At 30.2% G+C, this 16,718-nt stretch overlaps 1 protein-coding gene across 3 annotated transcripts in view; it reads right to left on the bottom strand.

The window, feature by feature from the left end:
* Window positions 1-16,718, bottom strand: part of LOC107437280 (tyrosine-protein phosphatase 69D) — a 148,955-nt gene that overhangs the window by 109,874 nt on the left and 22,363 nt on the right. For 2 of the 3 annotated variants that reach the window (XM_043052292.2, XM_071187583.1), the window contains exons 1-2: window positions 15,351-15,662; window positions 1,979-2,275 (exon numbers count right to left, since the gene is read on the bottom strand). In XM_043052292.2, coding sequence (XP_042908226.2) covers window positions 1,979-2,275; window positions 15,351-15,558 — 505 coding nt within the window. In that variant the 5' untranslated portion in view covers window positions 15,559-15,662. Of the gene's footprint in view, window positions 1-1,978; window positions 2,276-15,350; window positions 15,663-16,718 lie in introns of those variants that run through there. The other variant, XM_071187582.1, reaches the window with a different exon arrangement.

Genomic DNA, 16,718 nt, shown 5'->3' with positions numbered 1-16,718 from the left:
GAAATAGTTTGTAAATTGTTTAAAATGTAAAAACTAATTATTATTCTTAGTGAATTAAAAATTATGAAGCAAATCAATCATTTGCTAAAACTAATGACATTAAGTTAATTTTAATTTCTGAGAAATACAGTTATACAATAGGAATTATTTAGGTATGCACTTTACCAATGAAACGCGTGTTAATCTTTTTTCTAGGGTTTGATACTTCGCACAAAAATTATGGTAAAGTTAACTTACTGTATGGTAATGACATTACTGGTAAAAAAACCCCCATAATTTTGGTTAATGAAACCAAAATATGCGGTATTTTAAACATTCATTCAGTAATATTTCCGTTCACATGTTAACGGTTTAACGGAAATTCTGGCTTTTAAAATTCTAATTCTTATTACCACACACTAAGTAAAAAATACAGAACTGAAAAGTAAGTTTAACTGAAATATGGGCTTTTATGCCATGCTCTAAAGTATCATGATGGAATTACACAAATTTTACTACATTTACCTCATTTAATAAAAAATTCTAAAAAATTTTTTTATAGTTAATTTTACCAAAATCATTACTAAAGCGCTTCGGTGAAAATTACGGAACTTTACCATTTAATTTTCACCATACTTTTTCTCAATGCGGATATGAAATTCGTTAATTGTAAGCGTCAAAATTTGTACGAAAGAACTCATAATTTGCTGCAATGATCGATTTATTCGCTCAAAAAAGCAGAATTAAAAAAAAATGTTTATGTATTTTTATCATTCAAAAGAACTTCAGTAGATTATTTTGTATAAAAAGAGTAGTCTATAATTGTCGCTGCTTATCAAAAATGAACTTTTAAAAACATTAACAGTAGGAGTCCAAATTTAATATTTAAACAAGAGAGAAACAAAAATGTAATCGAAGTCTGTCGAATCACTTGTGAGGAAGAATGGATGAAAACCTGATGATGATTGCTGAAGGAAAATTGGAGATGTTCTTAATTATCCTTTCATTTCTTCCGTTTTTTCCAGCAATCAAACACGTCTTGATGTTTTCGGTCTCGCCGTTCTCACTAGTGATTTGCTAAATTTCAATAGTGTTTTTAATTTCAATAGCGTTTTTATTTTTCCTTCATATCCTGAATGAAATATTTTGACAAAAGGTTTTAAAGAAATGACTATAAAAATTTTTTCATTGCGGTACATAATATATGTTGTGTGACACACACACACACACACACACGCACGCACGCACGTACGCACACACACACACACATACACACAGATATATATATTTAAAGATTATTTATATCTGCTAAATTGTTTTCATCTTTTTAACTACATTGACAGTAATCTACCAAGAAATATATAAATGACAAAGGTTAGTTTTTATCAAGGAATCACTAATTGCAGAAAGATGACAATGTCAAACTTATAAAGGTTGATTGATTCATATGAAATAAGACTACAATTATTAATGAATTTATGGATTATATCTTTCAAGGAATAGGTAAAATAGGTCCAGATTTTTAAACCTATAACTACATTTTCTCACTGAATAAATAATGTAAAACTTTCCTTTTCAACTAGTCGACTAAATCGTACCTCTTGCAAACTTTGCGAAAACAATAATTTTTTAGAACAAACTGCAAAAATATTAATACTAAAAAATTAATGTAAGTTGCTGAATAACTGCATTTTATTATTAAAATATTTTGAATGTAATTGTCCCCGATTTGTGATTGATAAATATTTAAATGTGAAATATGTTACGATCTAGGTAATTTTCCTATAAATGACTACTTACTTAGCAGCCCAAATTGTTTGAAATTGCATCAATATTCTCACAGTATCAAACAGTATTTGCGATCTTATTGCACAACTTTGGATTATATTTGCAGACCCTTAACACTAAATACACCATAACCGGTCAAAAGAGCGGTTATTGTATGTTTATTGTATAGTAGTGTTTGTATGCGTAGTGTTAATAAAAAGAGCGATATTACCTTCAACCAAAATATCTTGATCAGCAGAAGAATTTGTAAATTCATTGATTGCTTGACAAGTATATGTTCCATTATCTAATCGTTCCAAATTCTCTAAGTGAAGGGAGGAGAGAAATGTGACTGCATCTATTTCTGTAGTGGCTGATTCTATCCTTCCATTCGAAGCATTAAGTGATTCACCATCTTTTAACCATTTTACTTCAGCTATAGGATGCGAAGTGACTAGACAAGTTAAGTTAACTTTGCCACCAATTGCTTCAGCTGTACTATTTGTGTCCAATTCTATTGTAACAGGAACTGAAATAAAATCACGTTAGATTAGAATCCTACAATAAAGATATACTATAAATTTTTATTAGTGTCACACTCCATTGGCTTAGCCAACAAAGCGTCCATGCGGTTTGAACCTCAAATTAACATTTGAACTTTAGATTTTCTATGTTTATGAACAGAACTGAGTCAAAATTCTTGTTACGGTGCAATAGATGGATCACAATTCTGTTAATCAGCCCTATAGTCATCATCCTATGTAACGATAAAACATATTATTAAAAATATTGAGCACACTTTCTATTACACTATTAGAAATTTCTTGGAAAAAATGTTTAAATAACAATTTATTTAATTGTTATCCAAAACAGTCAAATAACCATAAATAAGACTGTGAGAAAAACCGTTTATTATTTGCTTTCACCTAATACCGTTAGATAACTAGAATTNCAGCACTGTGACTTTCGTTACTTGTACCGCCGGTACAAGTAAAAAGTACGTACTTTTACTTGTACTTCGTTACTTTTTAAATTTAGTACTTTTACTTGTACTTGCGTTACTTTTTTAGGGAAAAAGTACAAGTATTTGTAACGGAAATGTCGAATGAAAGAATGAAATCGTTACTTTTTTCTAAAACTCGGTAAGCTTTCTAAAAAAAAAAAAAAAAAAAAAGTAAANAAAAAAAAAAAAAAAAATTAAAAAAATGCATATGTTTTTTTAATTTATAAAATTAATGTGCAATATATATGCATTCACATCTAGGGAGGAGGCTATTAAAAAAAATTGGAAAGAATTGTCCAAGCTGAACGCCCTGCTAACTAATAACGTAACAGAAAAAAACCAGGGATTTTAAATTTTCTAAAGATTAAAACATCATGCCAATCACCAGCGACAGAAGAATTTATGGCATGCATGAGTTCAAATGTCAAAATGGAAAGCATATAAACTTTGAATCGATATCCAATCGTAAAAATATTATATGTGAAATATAATACTGCAGTACCTTCTAGTGCTCTTGTGGAGCGCTTATTCAGCGTGGGTAAGCACGTTCTGAGAAATTCTCGCAGCAGACTCAGTAACACCACTTTCGAAATGCAATTATTTTGCAAAATGAATAAAAATATTAATTAGCAAGTTATTTACGTTCTTCATTTTTCTTTTTGAACTCACTAATAATACATTTTTGTCTTAATACATTTTTTACTAAATACATTTTTACCAAGTACATTTTTTACTAAAATTATGTTTATGCCCGACCTTGTCAAACAACGCCCAGTCAAATCTCTAAGAACTTCAGAACTATTTGTATTATAATTACTATTTTAACTCTTGAAAACTCGAAGGTATTAATTTAGCCGCTGATACTAAAATTCGTTTACAAATTTTAATTATTCCGTGAGACAGAAATGTTCGGAAAATGATTTTCTCGCATGACTTCAGCATTAGCCATTGTTACAAATAAAACTGTAGACTGTTCTGTTTCAACTTATACTGTACATTCAATTATTTTTTACTAGCTCGAAGATCACAAAGCTATCTTAAACCCCGTGTTTGCTTTGTTTATGTTTGTGCTTTTAAAACGCGTTTCTATAGAGTAAAACAATTTTAAATCAATGGTAATTTAAATAAATAAAAGTAATAGACTGAAAATTAAAGTCAATACATAAAATTTCTTTTTCGTGCAAATCCATAAAAAGTTTTATATTAAAATTATATTTGATTTTAAAATTATATTATTCGATTATATTATAAAATTATATTATAAAATTATATTATAATATTCTTCCGAATTTAAAAATAAATTAATGTCCAAAACTTTCAAAATTAGAAACAATTAAATAAATAACAAAAATTTTGCAAAAACGTTAACGAACATAAGAATATTATTCAATAAAATTTTAGGTTACTTTGAATTTTCGATTTCCTAGAAATGTACCTTCAAATCGTTACTTTTTTTATTTAGTACTTGTACTTTTACTTGTACTTTTTACTCGTTACTTTTGAAAATAAGAACTTTTTACTTTTTACTCGTTACTTTTTTTAAAAATACTTGTACTTTTACTCGTTACTTTTTAAAAGTAACGTTGCCATATATGCACATACGTACCATAAAGCTGCGTAATACAAAAAAATCTCGTATTCCCCAACTCTTATTATAGGTGAAGCAACCAGATAAACTAATTAAAACATATTCCACGGTTTATTTTGTGAAACACAATAAATTTTATCTAATCTTTTATCTAATCTAGAATTTTTTTTTATCTAATCTAGAATTTAAAAAGGGGACACTTTTGTGAATAACATTTCTGTTCCGTGTAAGGTTTCATCAACCAGCTTAAGCCTAACTTAAAAAAAAAAAAAAAAAAAAAAATTAAAATAGCGATTTAAATGTCTTCTAGAATTTTCTTTATTCTTATAAATGCCACAATAGATTGCAACAATATTTGCTATCTATTCCGGAAAAGAGAAAATAATTTGATAAGATAAAGTACTATGTATTTAGTGTAGGTATCACGTTACTAAAATAAATTCCAATAATCTTTAGCCAAGAACTTACTACCAGTTTAATTTGGCCGCATTCTCTGAACTTGGTATATAAATAAATCAGCATCTAATGGGCAAAGACTTTTTACATAACATTTTATAAAACCTACATAATAGTATAATTAAACAACAAAATGCATTTCCGTTTTAGATTAAATATATAAAATAAGTTATATTTTCATGTGTTTCTCGTTTTACGTTTGCACCTTCAATTATTTAGTATAACAATGTACATTATTTTCAAAGTGGATACGAAAAGGTCAGAAGATTATAGTTGTAATTCCCTGTAAGTACTTAATAATAATCCCCTGTTAATAATCATGCTTAGGAGCTCATTTTATAAGGTCATTAAATCATGACTGCTTTAAAATTACGTTGTTAAACAAGGTCCTAAGCTCAAATCTATTAAACGCTTAGAGGTCTGGGGAAACAGTAACTAACAGCTAGTAATAGTATAGCGCAATTTATCACTTCAACTAACTACACTGTACTTGAATTCGGTCCACTGGGTAAGATTGCAATTGCCATTGGATAGCAAAGATCAGCTCAACTTGAAAATCAGCAATCAGTATTTAGAGATTCCTCCCAACTCTATTAATTCAATTGGTTTATTAATGAGTCAGTTTGCAAAGATGCTCCCCGAAGCATATAAGAGATATTTTAAATTAATTTCTGAACTCATAATTAATCAAACAATCGTACCTTCTTTCATAATTCCCGTCGGCATTTTATTCTGAACTATCATAGACAAACGTGAAATAATTATATTTCAAAATGATAGCTTTCCATTTGTTGCGTTATTCATAACATCCGTGCATTGTAATTAATAGGTAAACTTAGTGATCAATTTATAATTAAAAATTATTAGTATATAATCAACCAAAAATTAAAAGCTTCCTTTAGGTGAAATTAATATTGAGTACGTAATTGAAATTTACAGAATTTGTAGTCAACCAAATAGTTAGATGAAATTCATATTTGAAGGAGATAGTTGAATTTAATTTGACTGCATAATTTCCTCTAATCAGTGATCCATTAATGGACAAAAGTTAGAATCCTTCCACTGTTGGGCTAACCATGAGTGGTTTTTCTGTTTATATGCTTACAGGTAAATGTACTCGTTTCGATATTTTTAACCACGCTTTTTTCTGTACGGTAGATACGGTAGATTTTGATAGTTTTTTAATTTTATTTCTTTCTTCACTTAAATACTAATACATGTCTTTTCATGCGTAAATTTTTATAATTTAATTTTTTTTGACAAAGATTCTTAAAAATATGCATTAAAAGTTGTAATTACATGGCATCTTGTATTTTTTTAATCAAAGCAAAGAGGAACTTATAAAGTTAATATTTTTTTTTAGCTAAAACTAAAGAATCCAATGAAAGAATTTTTAAATTATGTATGCATTTAAGTTTTTAGCACTAAAAAAGAATGCAATTAATAATTTAAAATTTTTTGCGTAGCACTGATTAATAAACTTTCGTACGAGATTATAATATTCATTAATTATTTTCAATAGTTGAAAAAGTTTAAATTCATCCTCCTGTCAACAATTTTCCAGGAGAGAAAAATTATAGCATCACTTTATAAGTTATTCTCGCAGAGGCCTTTCTCTCCGTACTTTCTGACAGGCGAGAATTCAGCACTAGGTTCCTTTATTAGTTTCGAGTAATTGCCATCAGAGTTTTCAGAAAAATGAACAGATTATTATACCAGTAAAATTTATTAAAATCGCTATATCGTAAAGAAATCTAATTTGTTCGTTAGGGACCAGCGTATATGCTTTAAAAGAATACATACCGTTACAGGGTTCCCACTCAATTTCAGGAAAAAAATTCCATGACTTTTTTTAGGTATATCAAGAAAACTTCAATGAAAATCCAAACCATATTTTATCTATATCATGCAATTTTTCTTCAGACAACTTTGATTTTTTATTTGTAAAGTCAAATATTACATTTTGTGATCAAAGAGATATCATTGAATGAGGATAGGAATGGAAGTTTCATTAAAATGTGAAATTTTTACAATAAATAATTGTAATAGATATTAGAATTATTTAACTTGAATCTCTATAACTGATAACTGTTACTGACAAATCTGAGACTGGTTATTTTGGAGGTGCAATGTAGGAGTTTTCCAGTTTATTTTTTTTAAATGAAATTTTCCCTGACTATTTCCTGCTTTTAAGAGGCAAAATAAAATTCCCTGACAATTCCAGGTTTTCTCTGACCAGTGGCAGTCTTGCGTAAATAAGGGCTACTTGGCCCATTCTTTCGCCATTTTTATAAAATTTAGGCAGCTCAGAGGATAGAGCGTTCGCTTTTCAAGGCGGTGAACCCGGTTCGAATCCCAGTGATCGCTTTTCGAATCGATTTGTAATTGAGGAAAGTGCTGGTTCAGATGAAACAGAAAAAGAAATGAATTGTTAGGGACTGCATTAGTATAGGCATATTGTTATAATTGAACGAAAATAGAATAAATTATTGTTTCTGCAAATATGAAAACGTTTTGAAAAAGAATATTAAAAAAAAACACCATTCAGTTTTAGAAAGCTTATTCTACATAATCGAAAATTAATGCTTACGTTGTGCCCATTTTATTTATATAAATTTCAACAATTTTTAACATGTGTTCAAATGTAACAACGTTTTTAGTTTGCATACCGTCGAAATATGTTTCAATAATATTTTTTGAAAATTTAACAAATTTGTTTTCTTTTAAGTTTGCTGGAATGTAGAGTTGAAGTATAGACAAAACGTTCTATTCAGGAGTTATTCTAGACATTTTTTTTGTGAAATGTCTGTTTCTAAGAAATTGTGAAAAATCCACTCATAGTCTATTAAATTAGAGAAAAAAAGCATCCTGATATGGTAAAAAATCATAAAAAACTAGCATTCTGTTCAGACTTTTTGCGACAGGTCTATTTTAGAGAAATTGAGAAAAATCTATGCTAAATTTTATAGATATGTGAAAATAAGATCCTGTTTTAGTAAGAAAAACATGAAAACCTTGCTTTTGAGAAAGTTTTAGTTCTTAAATCATGAATTAAAGATGTCAATAGTCGCCTAAAATTATGAAAATAGTTGCCTAAAACTATGAATTTAGTTGTTTCAAATTATGATGTGAAAATTTTAGTAGATGAAGCATTGGAACAAAAAGTACATGAAACAAGGAATTATTAATTTGCCAAAATATAAATAATAGTCCATACTAGTTTATCTTTTTTTAGTATGAGATAAAATAAAAAAGAAGTAAATGTATGTTAATACTTGTTGGCGCCTTGGCGAATTTGAGTTACAACCATTCGTGTGAACTTTTTCGCCTACTCATTAGTTCGTTTTCTGCATTCTATTGTGGATAAAAATAATGCGTTTGCTGAAACTAGTAACTATTAATTTTCGTTTCAATGTAACTTACTTCTGTGGTGAAGTTATTGGTTCATCGGCACCATATAGTTGTTGATATATCTACTCAGGATACAGTTTGTTAGGATTTGCTGTTAATTAAATAAACTGTCATTTACAAATTATAATTATTCGTCATAATTAACTTTACAATATTTATAGGTTTTTTTCCTTTAAAAATAATATGTAGCGGTGATCACAAATATATTAAAATATCAAAGCTTGTAATACTCGTGGAAAACCTGGGTAGTATTAAACTAACACTGTTTTCTTTAATAATTGTGAAATGTGATGAATCTAAATTTGTTGTTGTCGCCATGTAAAAGACAGTTCGCCAATTTGGCGAGCGTTTCTTAATGTTTCGTTTCTATCAATACTTTGTTCGTTCTTTGAATAGGAAGCTCTATGGTGAGTGTCCTATAACAAAACTATGGATATCAATTAAAATATATAGTTTTTGTTAAGAACATTCTATAGTGAACGTCCTGTAATAAAATATTTCTTAAATTTACACTCTTTAATCGTCGTAAACAATAATTATTACAACATTTAAAAATTTAATTTCGTAAGACCGGACGGCATGGCAGGACAAAATTAAAACTTCTGCATGGAATTGTGGAATGGTTATCGAAAATCGTTAAAGGGAAGAAAGCCTTTTTATATCGTTGTCTCAAAAGTGGATCATTATAAGCAATTGCAGCTAACTTCATTGCATAAAATCCATGATGGAAATTTTCTAAGCACATTTTCAAATAAAGGATTCAAGAAGGATTGAATAGAGAAAAAAAAGGCCCACAAGAGAAAAGTCATTTATTCTCATCCGAATAAATAATGAGGTAGATCGACCGAGAAGCTAGCTTCTGAATCACTTAAAATTATCGTACTTTGGTTATTTTTATTTATCTTAGCTTCTCCACAGATTAGAAAGTGTTTCAGTTGTTTTCAAATTTTTAACTAGAACCTTTTTGCACCAAAAAGGGAAATGATTAATTACGCTAGAGACTAAAAAGTCTTAAAAGATATAAACTCATTTTGGAATACAAGGGAAAATTTTTCTGAATGAAAAGTAATACTTGAGATAAGGTATACAGAAAATTCCGGTTAAATATCAAAGTATTAAATTTTGATTAGGTGCCTTAGTTTTTTTTAATAGAAGAATGATATTAATGGAAGTTTTCCTAAAATTTATTCAAGTTCCATTATATGAATTAATTCGGTTAGTTCGTTTTTCTTAGGAAATTTAATATAGAACATTTTTAGCTAATGGATGCGTTTTTATAGCAGGTTTCCTCATTCACTGAGTAATAACAAACCTCATCAATTGAATAGATTTTATTTTTGAAAGTGAAATAAATCCATTTGGAGATAAAAAGTTATCAATATTGTATGATTATTTTTGTATGATTTTACTAACCATTGTTGCCTTTTGATGCTTCATCAAATTCTATAATGTTAAAAGTATCATGACTTACCTATATATTTTATTACCCTTCGCCTATATATTTATTTTTATTTTATAAACGTCGTTAAACAGCCGACCCAATTTTGAGTTTACGACTACTAATATAAAAATTACCTTGCAATTTTGAATCCAATTCAGAAGACAAGGGAAATCCTGGACCAAGTATCGGACGAAATTTGCCTTAATGGAGGACTTTTTAATGGAACTAACCCGCATTTGCGTTATACGGAGAGAAAAACCGCGAAAATCTCCCAGGGTTAGTCTAATGGCAAGGAGACTGTAACTCATGATCTGCCTACCACTGAGGATATTTTACGTCAACACTGTGGTCGATGCGAGTCGGGTGCGGAATTCGTATCAAGAAGCCATTGCTGGGATTCGAACCCGGGACACTTCACTGCGAGCTTTGCCGATATAGTTAAATTCATTCAAACATTAACCCTTAAAAGCCTAGTTAACGAAAGAAATAAACTTATTCTATTTTCAAAACTAAAGACATACAGGTATATCTTATATATCTACAATGGTTGTTTTTCTAAATTAGCGATAAGATCAAAATCTAACTACTCCAAGCAGTAACTTCGGTGATTTACTAATGCGGAATTTCAACCAATTTGTTTTGATAACCCTTATGCAGGATCTTTCGTAATCTCCGCTATTTCTATGTACATTTAAAATTCTTGATAAAGATGAAGCTAAAAAAATAATGTACAATAGGGGTCTCCACAATTTATTAAGCAAAAGTAAAAAAATAAACAAAATCTATCTAACAATGCAGAATCAATTGCGAGGAATGTGTCGTAAAAATCAAAACCAGTTTGATTGATCGATGAAACAAACGCATTAAACTCCTCTGTGTTTTCTCCAGAAATTAAGGCGGTATTGATACTTTCCGTTCTAATTTCCTTGGTCACGGTTCTTTAGATTTCGACAGCTCTTTGCTTTTTACTTGCATAAATATTAGTTTGTGAACTCTAATGTATATATTTCTTACTTCCTTATAATAAGGATTCTAAAAATACATAGTAAAGGCTATCATTACGGAATACACTGCACATATTTTTTGACCATACAACAGTTAATCCTAATTAACTTTTTATTTTACTTAGTACAGGTCATCTTTTGTATTTACCTATAAAATCCAACATTTTTTGTAAATTAGTTTTACAGTTTGAGCTTTCTTTCGAATTATCCATTTATGATTTCTAAATTCGTCCGTAATTTTTGAGATCTTTATTTACGCAGGTTTTAGCAAAGATAAATGACAAATCTATTCTTCTATTTATTGGTTTATTCTGGGCCGGAGTAGCCTGGTTGGTAGGGCGTTGAGCCCTAGTCCAAGAGGTCATGAATTCGATTCCCGCCGGCCGAGGACGGTCGTAAATAGTGGCTAGCGCATGTTAAATCTGTTGGGTCATAAAGTCCTCCATGCTCCCAGATTAAACCATACGTCTGGGGCTACTAAATTGGTTTTCCTTGGTTATTTTATTCTTTTATTTAGTAATACTATTCTTTTGATTAGGTCAAAATTACGATCTGTAGATTAATGAATGGATGTATGAATGGGTCTATCCTATAAACAGGTTGAGACGCATGGATGTGGCAGAAGTCAAATTCTTGGCCGAAAATGGCGCCACTGGAAATCAAGAAGAAGAAGAGCACCTTCTTTGCTTTAGTGGCATACGACAACAATTACAACATGGATTTGTTCGGAAAGTAATTTCGTTTTCATGAAAATTATAGGTAATCTTTTATAGCGAATAAATATTTTATTGAGTCAACTATAGTCTATTCTGGTCTGGTTCAATATCTTTTGTCATCTTTCTTGCGGTAGCTTGATTTCACACGCATAAGGCTTTTGTTGTTCTGTACGGGCAAAAACTGATTTGTTAATTTTTGGCCTCCCTATTTGAAGTAAAGATTTTACCGTCTAAAAAATCTTGTAGAGACTGGAACATAGTTGTCGACAATTCATTTCTCTTTCTCAGCGATGATACGCTTCAAAAAGGGACAACTCTGGAAATGGAATTTTCTTGAAGTTTGAAGAGTAAATTACAGACTTCAACGCGACAGCACAAAATTCTTTCAGCAAGACCATGAAGAACCCATATATCGAGCTTAGAGGTTAACTCTTTGGCTTTTCGAATAATCATGAACAGTCAAATTCCCTAAATTTAAAGTCTCAGCGATTTCACTAGTTGCTATTTGCCGGCAATCAATGCTTTAATTGTGTCTTCCTCAGCTTAAACTGGCTCGGTGCATTCGAAGGCTCCGTCTTAATATGAAATGATGCTTTTTTGCGATTTGTATAACTGCTGTGTGTTTACAACTGTTACTCATGACTGTTAGGTCAAGTTTAGTTTATCTAAAGCTGTCTAGGCTTATTTTGAAAATGGTTCAAAACGTCAATATGGAGAAAAGCCACAGTTTTGTGAAAAGCGTTTGTGGTCTAATTTTTTACTATTTAAAAACTTTTTCCAGTGCTGCATTACTTGGGTTCATAAAAATTTGCAAAAACTAAGAATAAGGCAGTGATTTTGATGATTTTCATCTAGGTGGAAAAATGCAGCAAAATTGCCTATTTTTTTTAAAAAAAAATTTATAACTTGCAAAATACTTAAGTTACTTGTCGGCTCTGAAGCCCAGATAATTCTTCAAGGCAAGGTTATGTATATAGTTTAAAATCATCGCATTGCTTCAAATGTAAAGCTTTTTATTTCCCTTGGCGACTGAACTTCCTAAGACAGCGTTAATCAAAATTTTGCAAACTAGTTTTGGCACTGCCATACTACTAATACATCTTCGCCATGCACATGAGATAATTTTTTTCTTGTTTAAACCACTTCGATAGTAGAAAAGTAAAAATATGCCAAAAATTCTGCTTTTTACATTCCACATTTGAAAGACCACAAACCAAAAAATACTGCGTAGAATCAATTGAACTTTTTCATGAGCAAGTCTTGCTATATCAGCTGTCAAAGCGATTATGCTGCTTTAGTAGGAAGATAGCTTTGAAAAAATATAATTAAGTTCTCTTTTTGAAAAAAAAAAGCGAAATTACTTTTCAAACAATCCAATAAGTACCTGAACCCATCAAAAGTCGGTTTGCTTATAAGTTGTCCTATTTTGTAACTTAATATTCAAACAGTGAATTAGCCTATTAAAAACTGGTCTCCTCGACCAATAAAAAATCACATATGTGGTCACAGTACGGAAAAATATGATCATTGGGTCAAAAATTGCTTTGAATGCTAAGTTCTTTTTTTTTAAAAAATCCGTTTAAGGAACTGTCATACAGTAGGTATTAGCTGCTATATTACATCTAAATACCGTTTCTATAACTGATGTTGTCATAGTAAGTAATTGCTATATTACATCTAAATACCGTTTCTATAACTGATGTTGTCATAGTAAGTAATGTCTGTTAGATTATACCTAAATACCATTTTTATGATTGATGCTGTCATTGAGTTGGTAATAGCTGTTACATTGTACCTAATTACCCTTTTTATGTCAAATGCTATTCATCATGTTGAAGATTTAAGCTGTATATTTTAGCAGGTACCTTTTATAAGTCTAAATTTATAATTATTTCAATAATGGAGTAAAATTTTTTAAAAACCATCTTAACGCTGCTTAAAAACTTAAACATTTTGTGGATGTCAAATTGAAAGACATAATGAGAGATAACGTAAGAGTTAGAAGTAACATTAATGTCCTCGAATTTTTGAAAGAGAAAAAGGGAGGGGGAGCAATGAACTTAATGTACACTGTATTCATCTTATTCTCGAAAAGCCTTTGCTCTCCTAACTCTATACCTTGCTAATGCTTTCCTCTTAGTCAGGAAAATACATCATGCGGAAAACTCAAATTTATTCGTTTTAAATGAACTTTTCCCGAATTCAGGAGAAACTAAAGTCAGCCGGGCTTTTAATTAAAAGCTTAACTCTCACTATTTCCGTCTTGCTGATTCTGATCGGAAAACATTCGCCAGTCATATGTCACGACTTAACTCTTGAGTTCGTAGGCACGCTTAACTTAAGATAGGTCTAAATGTGTCAATACGATGTACTCTGGAAAAAAAAAAATCTGAATAGTTTTTCTTTTAACTCTTTGGAGATCGTATTTTATAGACATTTAGTTCAAACGGTTTCATTGATTTCTAATCGATTATTCCAAAAACGATGATTCGCTTTTTTTGAATAACGTAATTTTATTTCCCTCCTTAATTTACATGCCTATACATCTGGGATTGAGTGGAAAAAAGTTTTAGAAGTAATCTTGTTCGAGGGCTGCTCATCTGGAAAAGCAGAAAAAATTTCGAGCGAACATATTTTTAACCTTTTGAAGTACTTTTGAGTTAAAGTCAACTTTTAAAGAATTTTTATCAGATAAAATATAAATTGTTTTCGAACAAAGCTGTTATATCTTTTCCGCATTTTTTCCAGTTTTGATGTACATAATGAGTTTCGGTTAAAATTGATTGAAACATTAATTAGCTTGTAAGATGCGAGTTTTAGTTAACTGAATGGGTGATAAGAGTGTAAAAAAGATTAAAACCACTGTATATCTACCAATACTAAATTAGAGTAATGTGTACAGTTAATACAAAATGGGATATCCTGTACCAGTGGATGAAATATTTAATCCTTATGACACGATCCCGATTATCTAATTCTGATGTGACCTGAGCCCATTCAATACATCAAATGAATAGCGTATTTTTGATATCGGTGCCGTGGTCTAAGCCTGAGCTGGTTACCATCCTTTCCCTCATATGAACGGGAGAACATTCAAACATTATTCTACATATACACGATATTACTCATTTAAGTATCATATTTCCAAGTTACTTTTCATGACACCCTGCCGTGTACTATACAACCACGACACCTTACTCATTATTCAATTGATCATTTACTTTGTATGCTTATTCATGTTTCATAATCAAATAAATTTAAAACTGAAATTAAAATGTTTTTAATGAATATATTATAGTTGTTTAATGAATGATTTTTATATTTTAATGAATTTTTTGTTAGTGAATGTGCATTTTTCTAATTTGGAAACATTTCATTTTACGCAACCACTGGAGAAAAAAATTCTGGTACAATTACCGTACTGCATGGTAATGGCATTTCTGGTAATAAAAATCATAATTTTGGTAAATAAAATCGAAATATATGGTATTTAAATAATTTATTTGGTAATTTTTCTCTCCATATGGTAAGATTCTGGTTTCTAAAATCAAAGTTCTTACTACCACAAATTTAGTAAAAAACACAAAACAAAAAGGTAAAATTAACCGACTAAAGGTTTCTTACACCATCCTGTAAGGTATCATGATAAAATTACTAAATTTTACCACATTTACCGAATTTTATCACGTATTATAAAACCAAATTTTATTATCGATTTTCCCCAAAATCATTACCGTAGCGGTAAAAAGTACCGAGATTTTTGATGTTCCCATAGAGCCAAAAAGAGGAAAATTTTACCATTTGGTAGTTTTGACCATACTTTTTTTCTCAATACACATTAAACAAATTATGAATTTAAACATTATATATATTACCATGTTTTTCTGAAAGCCTGTATACATTATAGATTTTTTTAATATAGAAATAAACTAACAGTTAAATAAAAATGATTTTCGTAATCTTTTAATAAAGAAACATTTTTTACCATAAATTTTAAGAAGTACTTCTCTTCTATATACCACTCCACTCTCATTCCTTTCCTGAGCATTACAAGCATAGCTTCCTTTGTGTTCTAGAGTTGGGCATTTCAATTCCAATTGCCAAATCCCTTTGTCGGCATTGTCTGTCAAAATGGTTGTATCTGGAAGCTTTGAAGCATTCTCTCCTCGAAATGTCCACCACACGTCTACCATCGACCCTTCCGTGTCTACCCGACATGTCAATGTGACAGCAGAGCAATTGCTTACTACTGGTGGTTCGATGATGTGCTCCAAAATTGAAAGGCATGCTGTAAAAGAAGAAAGAATTGAAAATTATTCTTTATTTAAATACTTTGACTCAATCTTTTTAATAGGAATGAAAGACGTTAACATTCAATACATTATTCTGATAACTGATGGTACTATTTCTGAAAAATAGATAGGTAACTATCTGTTTACATGTACTCTACTAATGCTCGCTAGTCATGAAGGATTGTTTTAAAACATTATTTAAATAATTTCTGATAAATAGTTTTTTATATGTTTTAATACTGTTTCGATTATTGAATTAGTTGTTTAAGACATTGGTAAGCAACGAGGTTTAATTTTAAAAGGAACTGACCTAGAAGCTGTTCAGACCTTAACAAACATTTGATAAAAAAAATATAGTTCATGAAATCAATGAAATTTTTACTGAAAACTCTTTTTATAGAATTACATAACTTAAATGCCGTTCCTAGGTATGTAGCATGGATAGCCAAGCTGTGCAACGTGAGTCACATTGTATTAAAGCTGAGTCTCATATTGAAACATTTTGTTTTATTTTATAACCACCGTTAAATAACCAGTACAGGTTTGAGTTTATGACTATCCATGTTCAACTCTTCAGCCTTGTAATTTTGAACCCAACTTAGAAGACAAAAGAGCTCCTGGTTGCTTACCAATGTCAATCATTGGGAAAAACAAGCCACCGTGGAGGACTTTTTGATGGAACTAAAAGACAATTTGTCATTTGTTATTAACTATAGTCATTGACAGGCATTTGCGTGAGAAAAACTATAAATACCTCCCACGGTTATCCAGAAGGCAAGGAGATTATAATTCAATATTTCGTCTACAGTTTATATTTTACATTTGCACTGCAATCGGCGAGAACAGGGCATACAATTCAAATCAACCATCCATCTCTGGGATTCCAACCTGAGTTTGATTTGGAGGGAAGATCCTCTGAACCACCACAGCATAAATTAAAAAGAAAAGTTTTTTTCCCTTTTTTTTTGAGCTTTGTCAAAATAAGTAAAAACCCGACTCTGCTATTGAATACAGCACCACCGAATGACAAATTCAAAAGTCACATTGTTGTCCAGTTCGTT

This window comes from Parasteatoda tepidariorum, chromosome X1 (genome assembly GCF_043381705.1).
Source record: "Parasteatoda tepidariorum isolate YZ-2023 chromosome X1, CAS_Ptep_4.0, whole genome shotgun sequence".
Taxonomy (NCBI): domain Eukaryota; kingdom Metazoa; phylum Arthropoda; class Arachnida; order Araneae; family Theridiidae; genus Parasteatoda; species Parasteatoda tepidariorum.
This window is presented reverse-complemented; position numbering and strand designations above follow the sequence as displayed.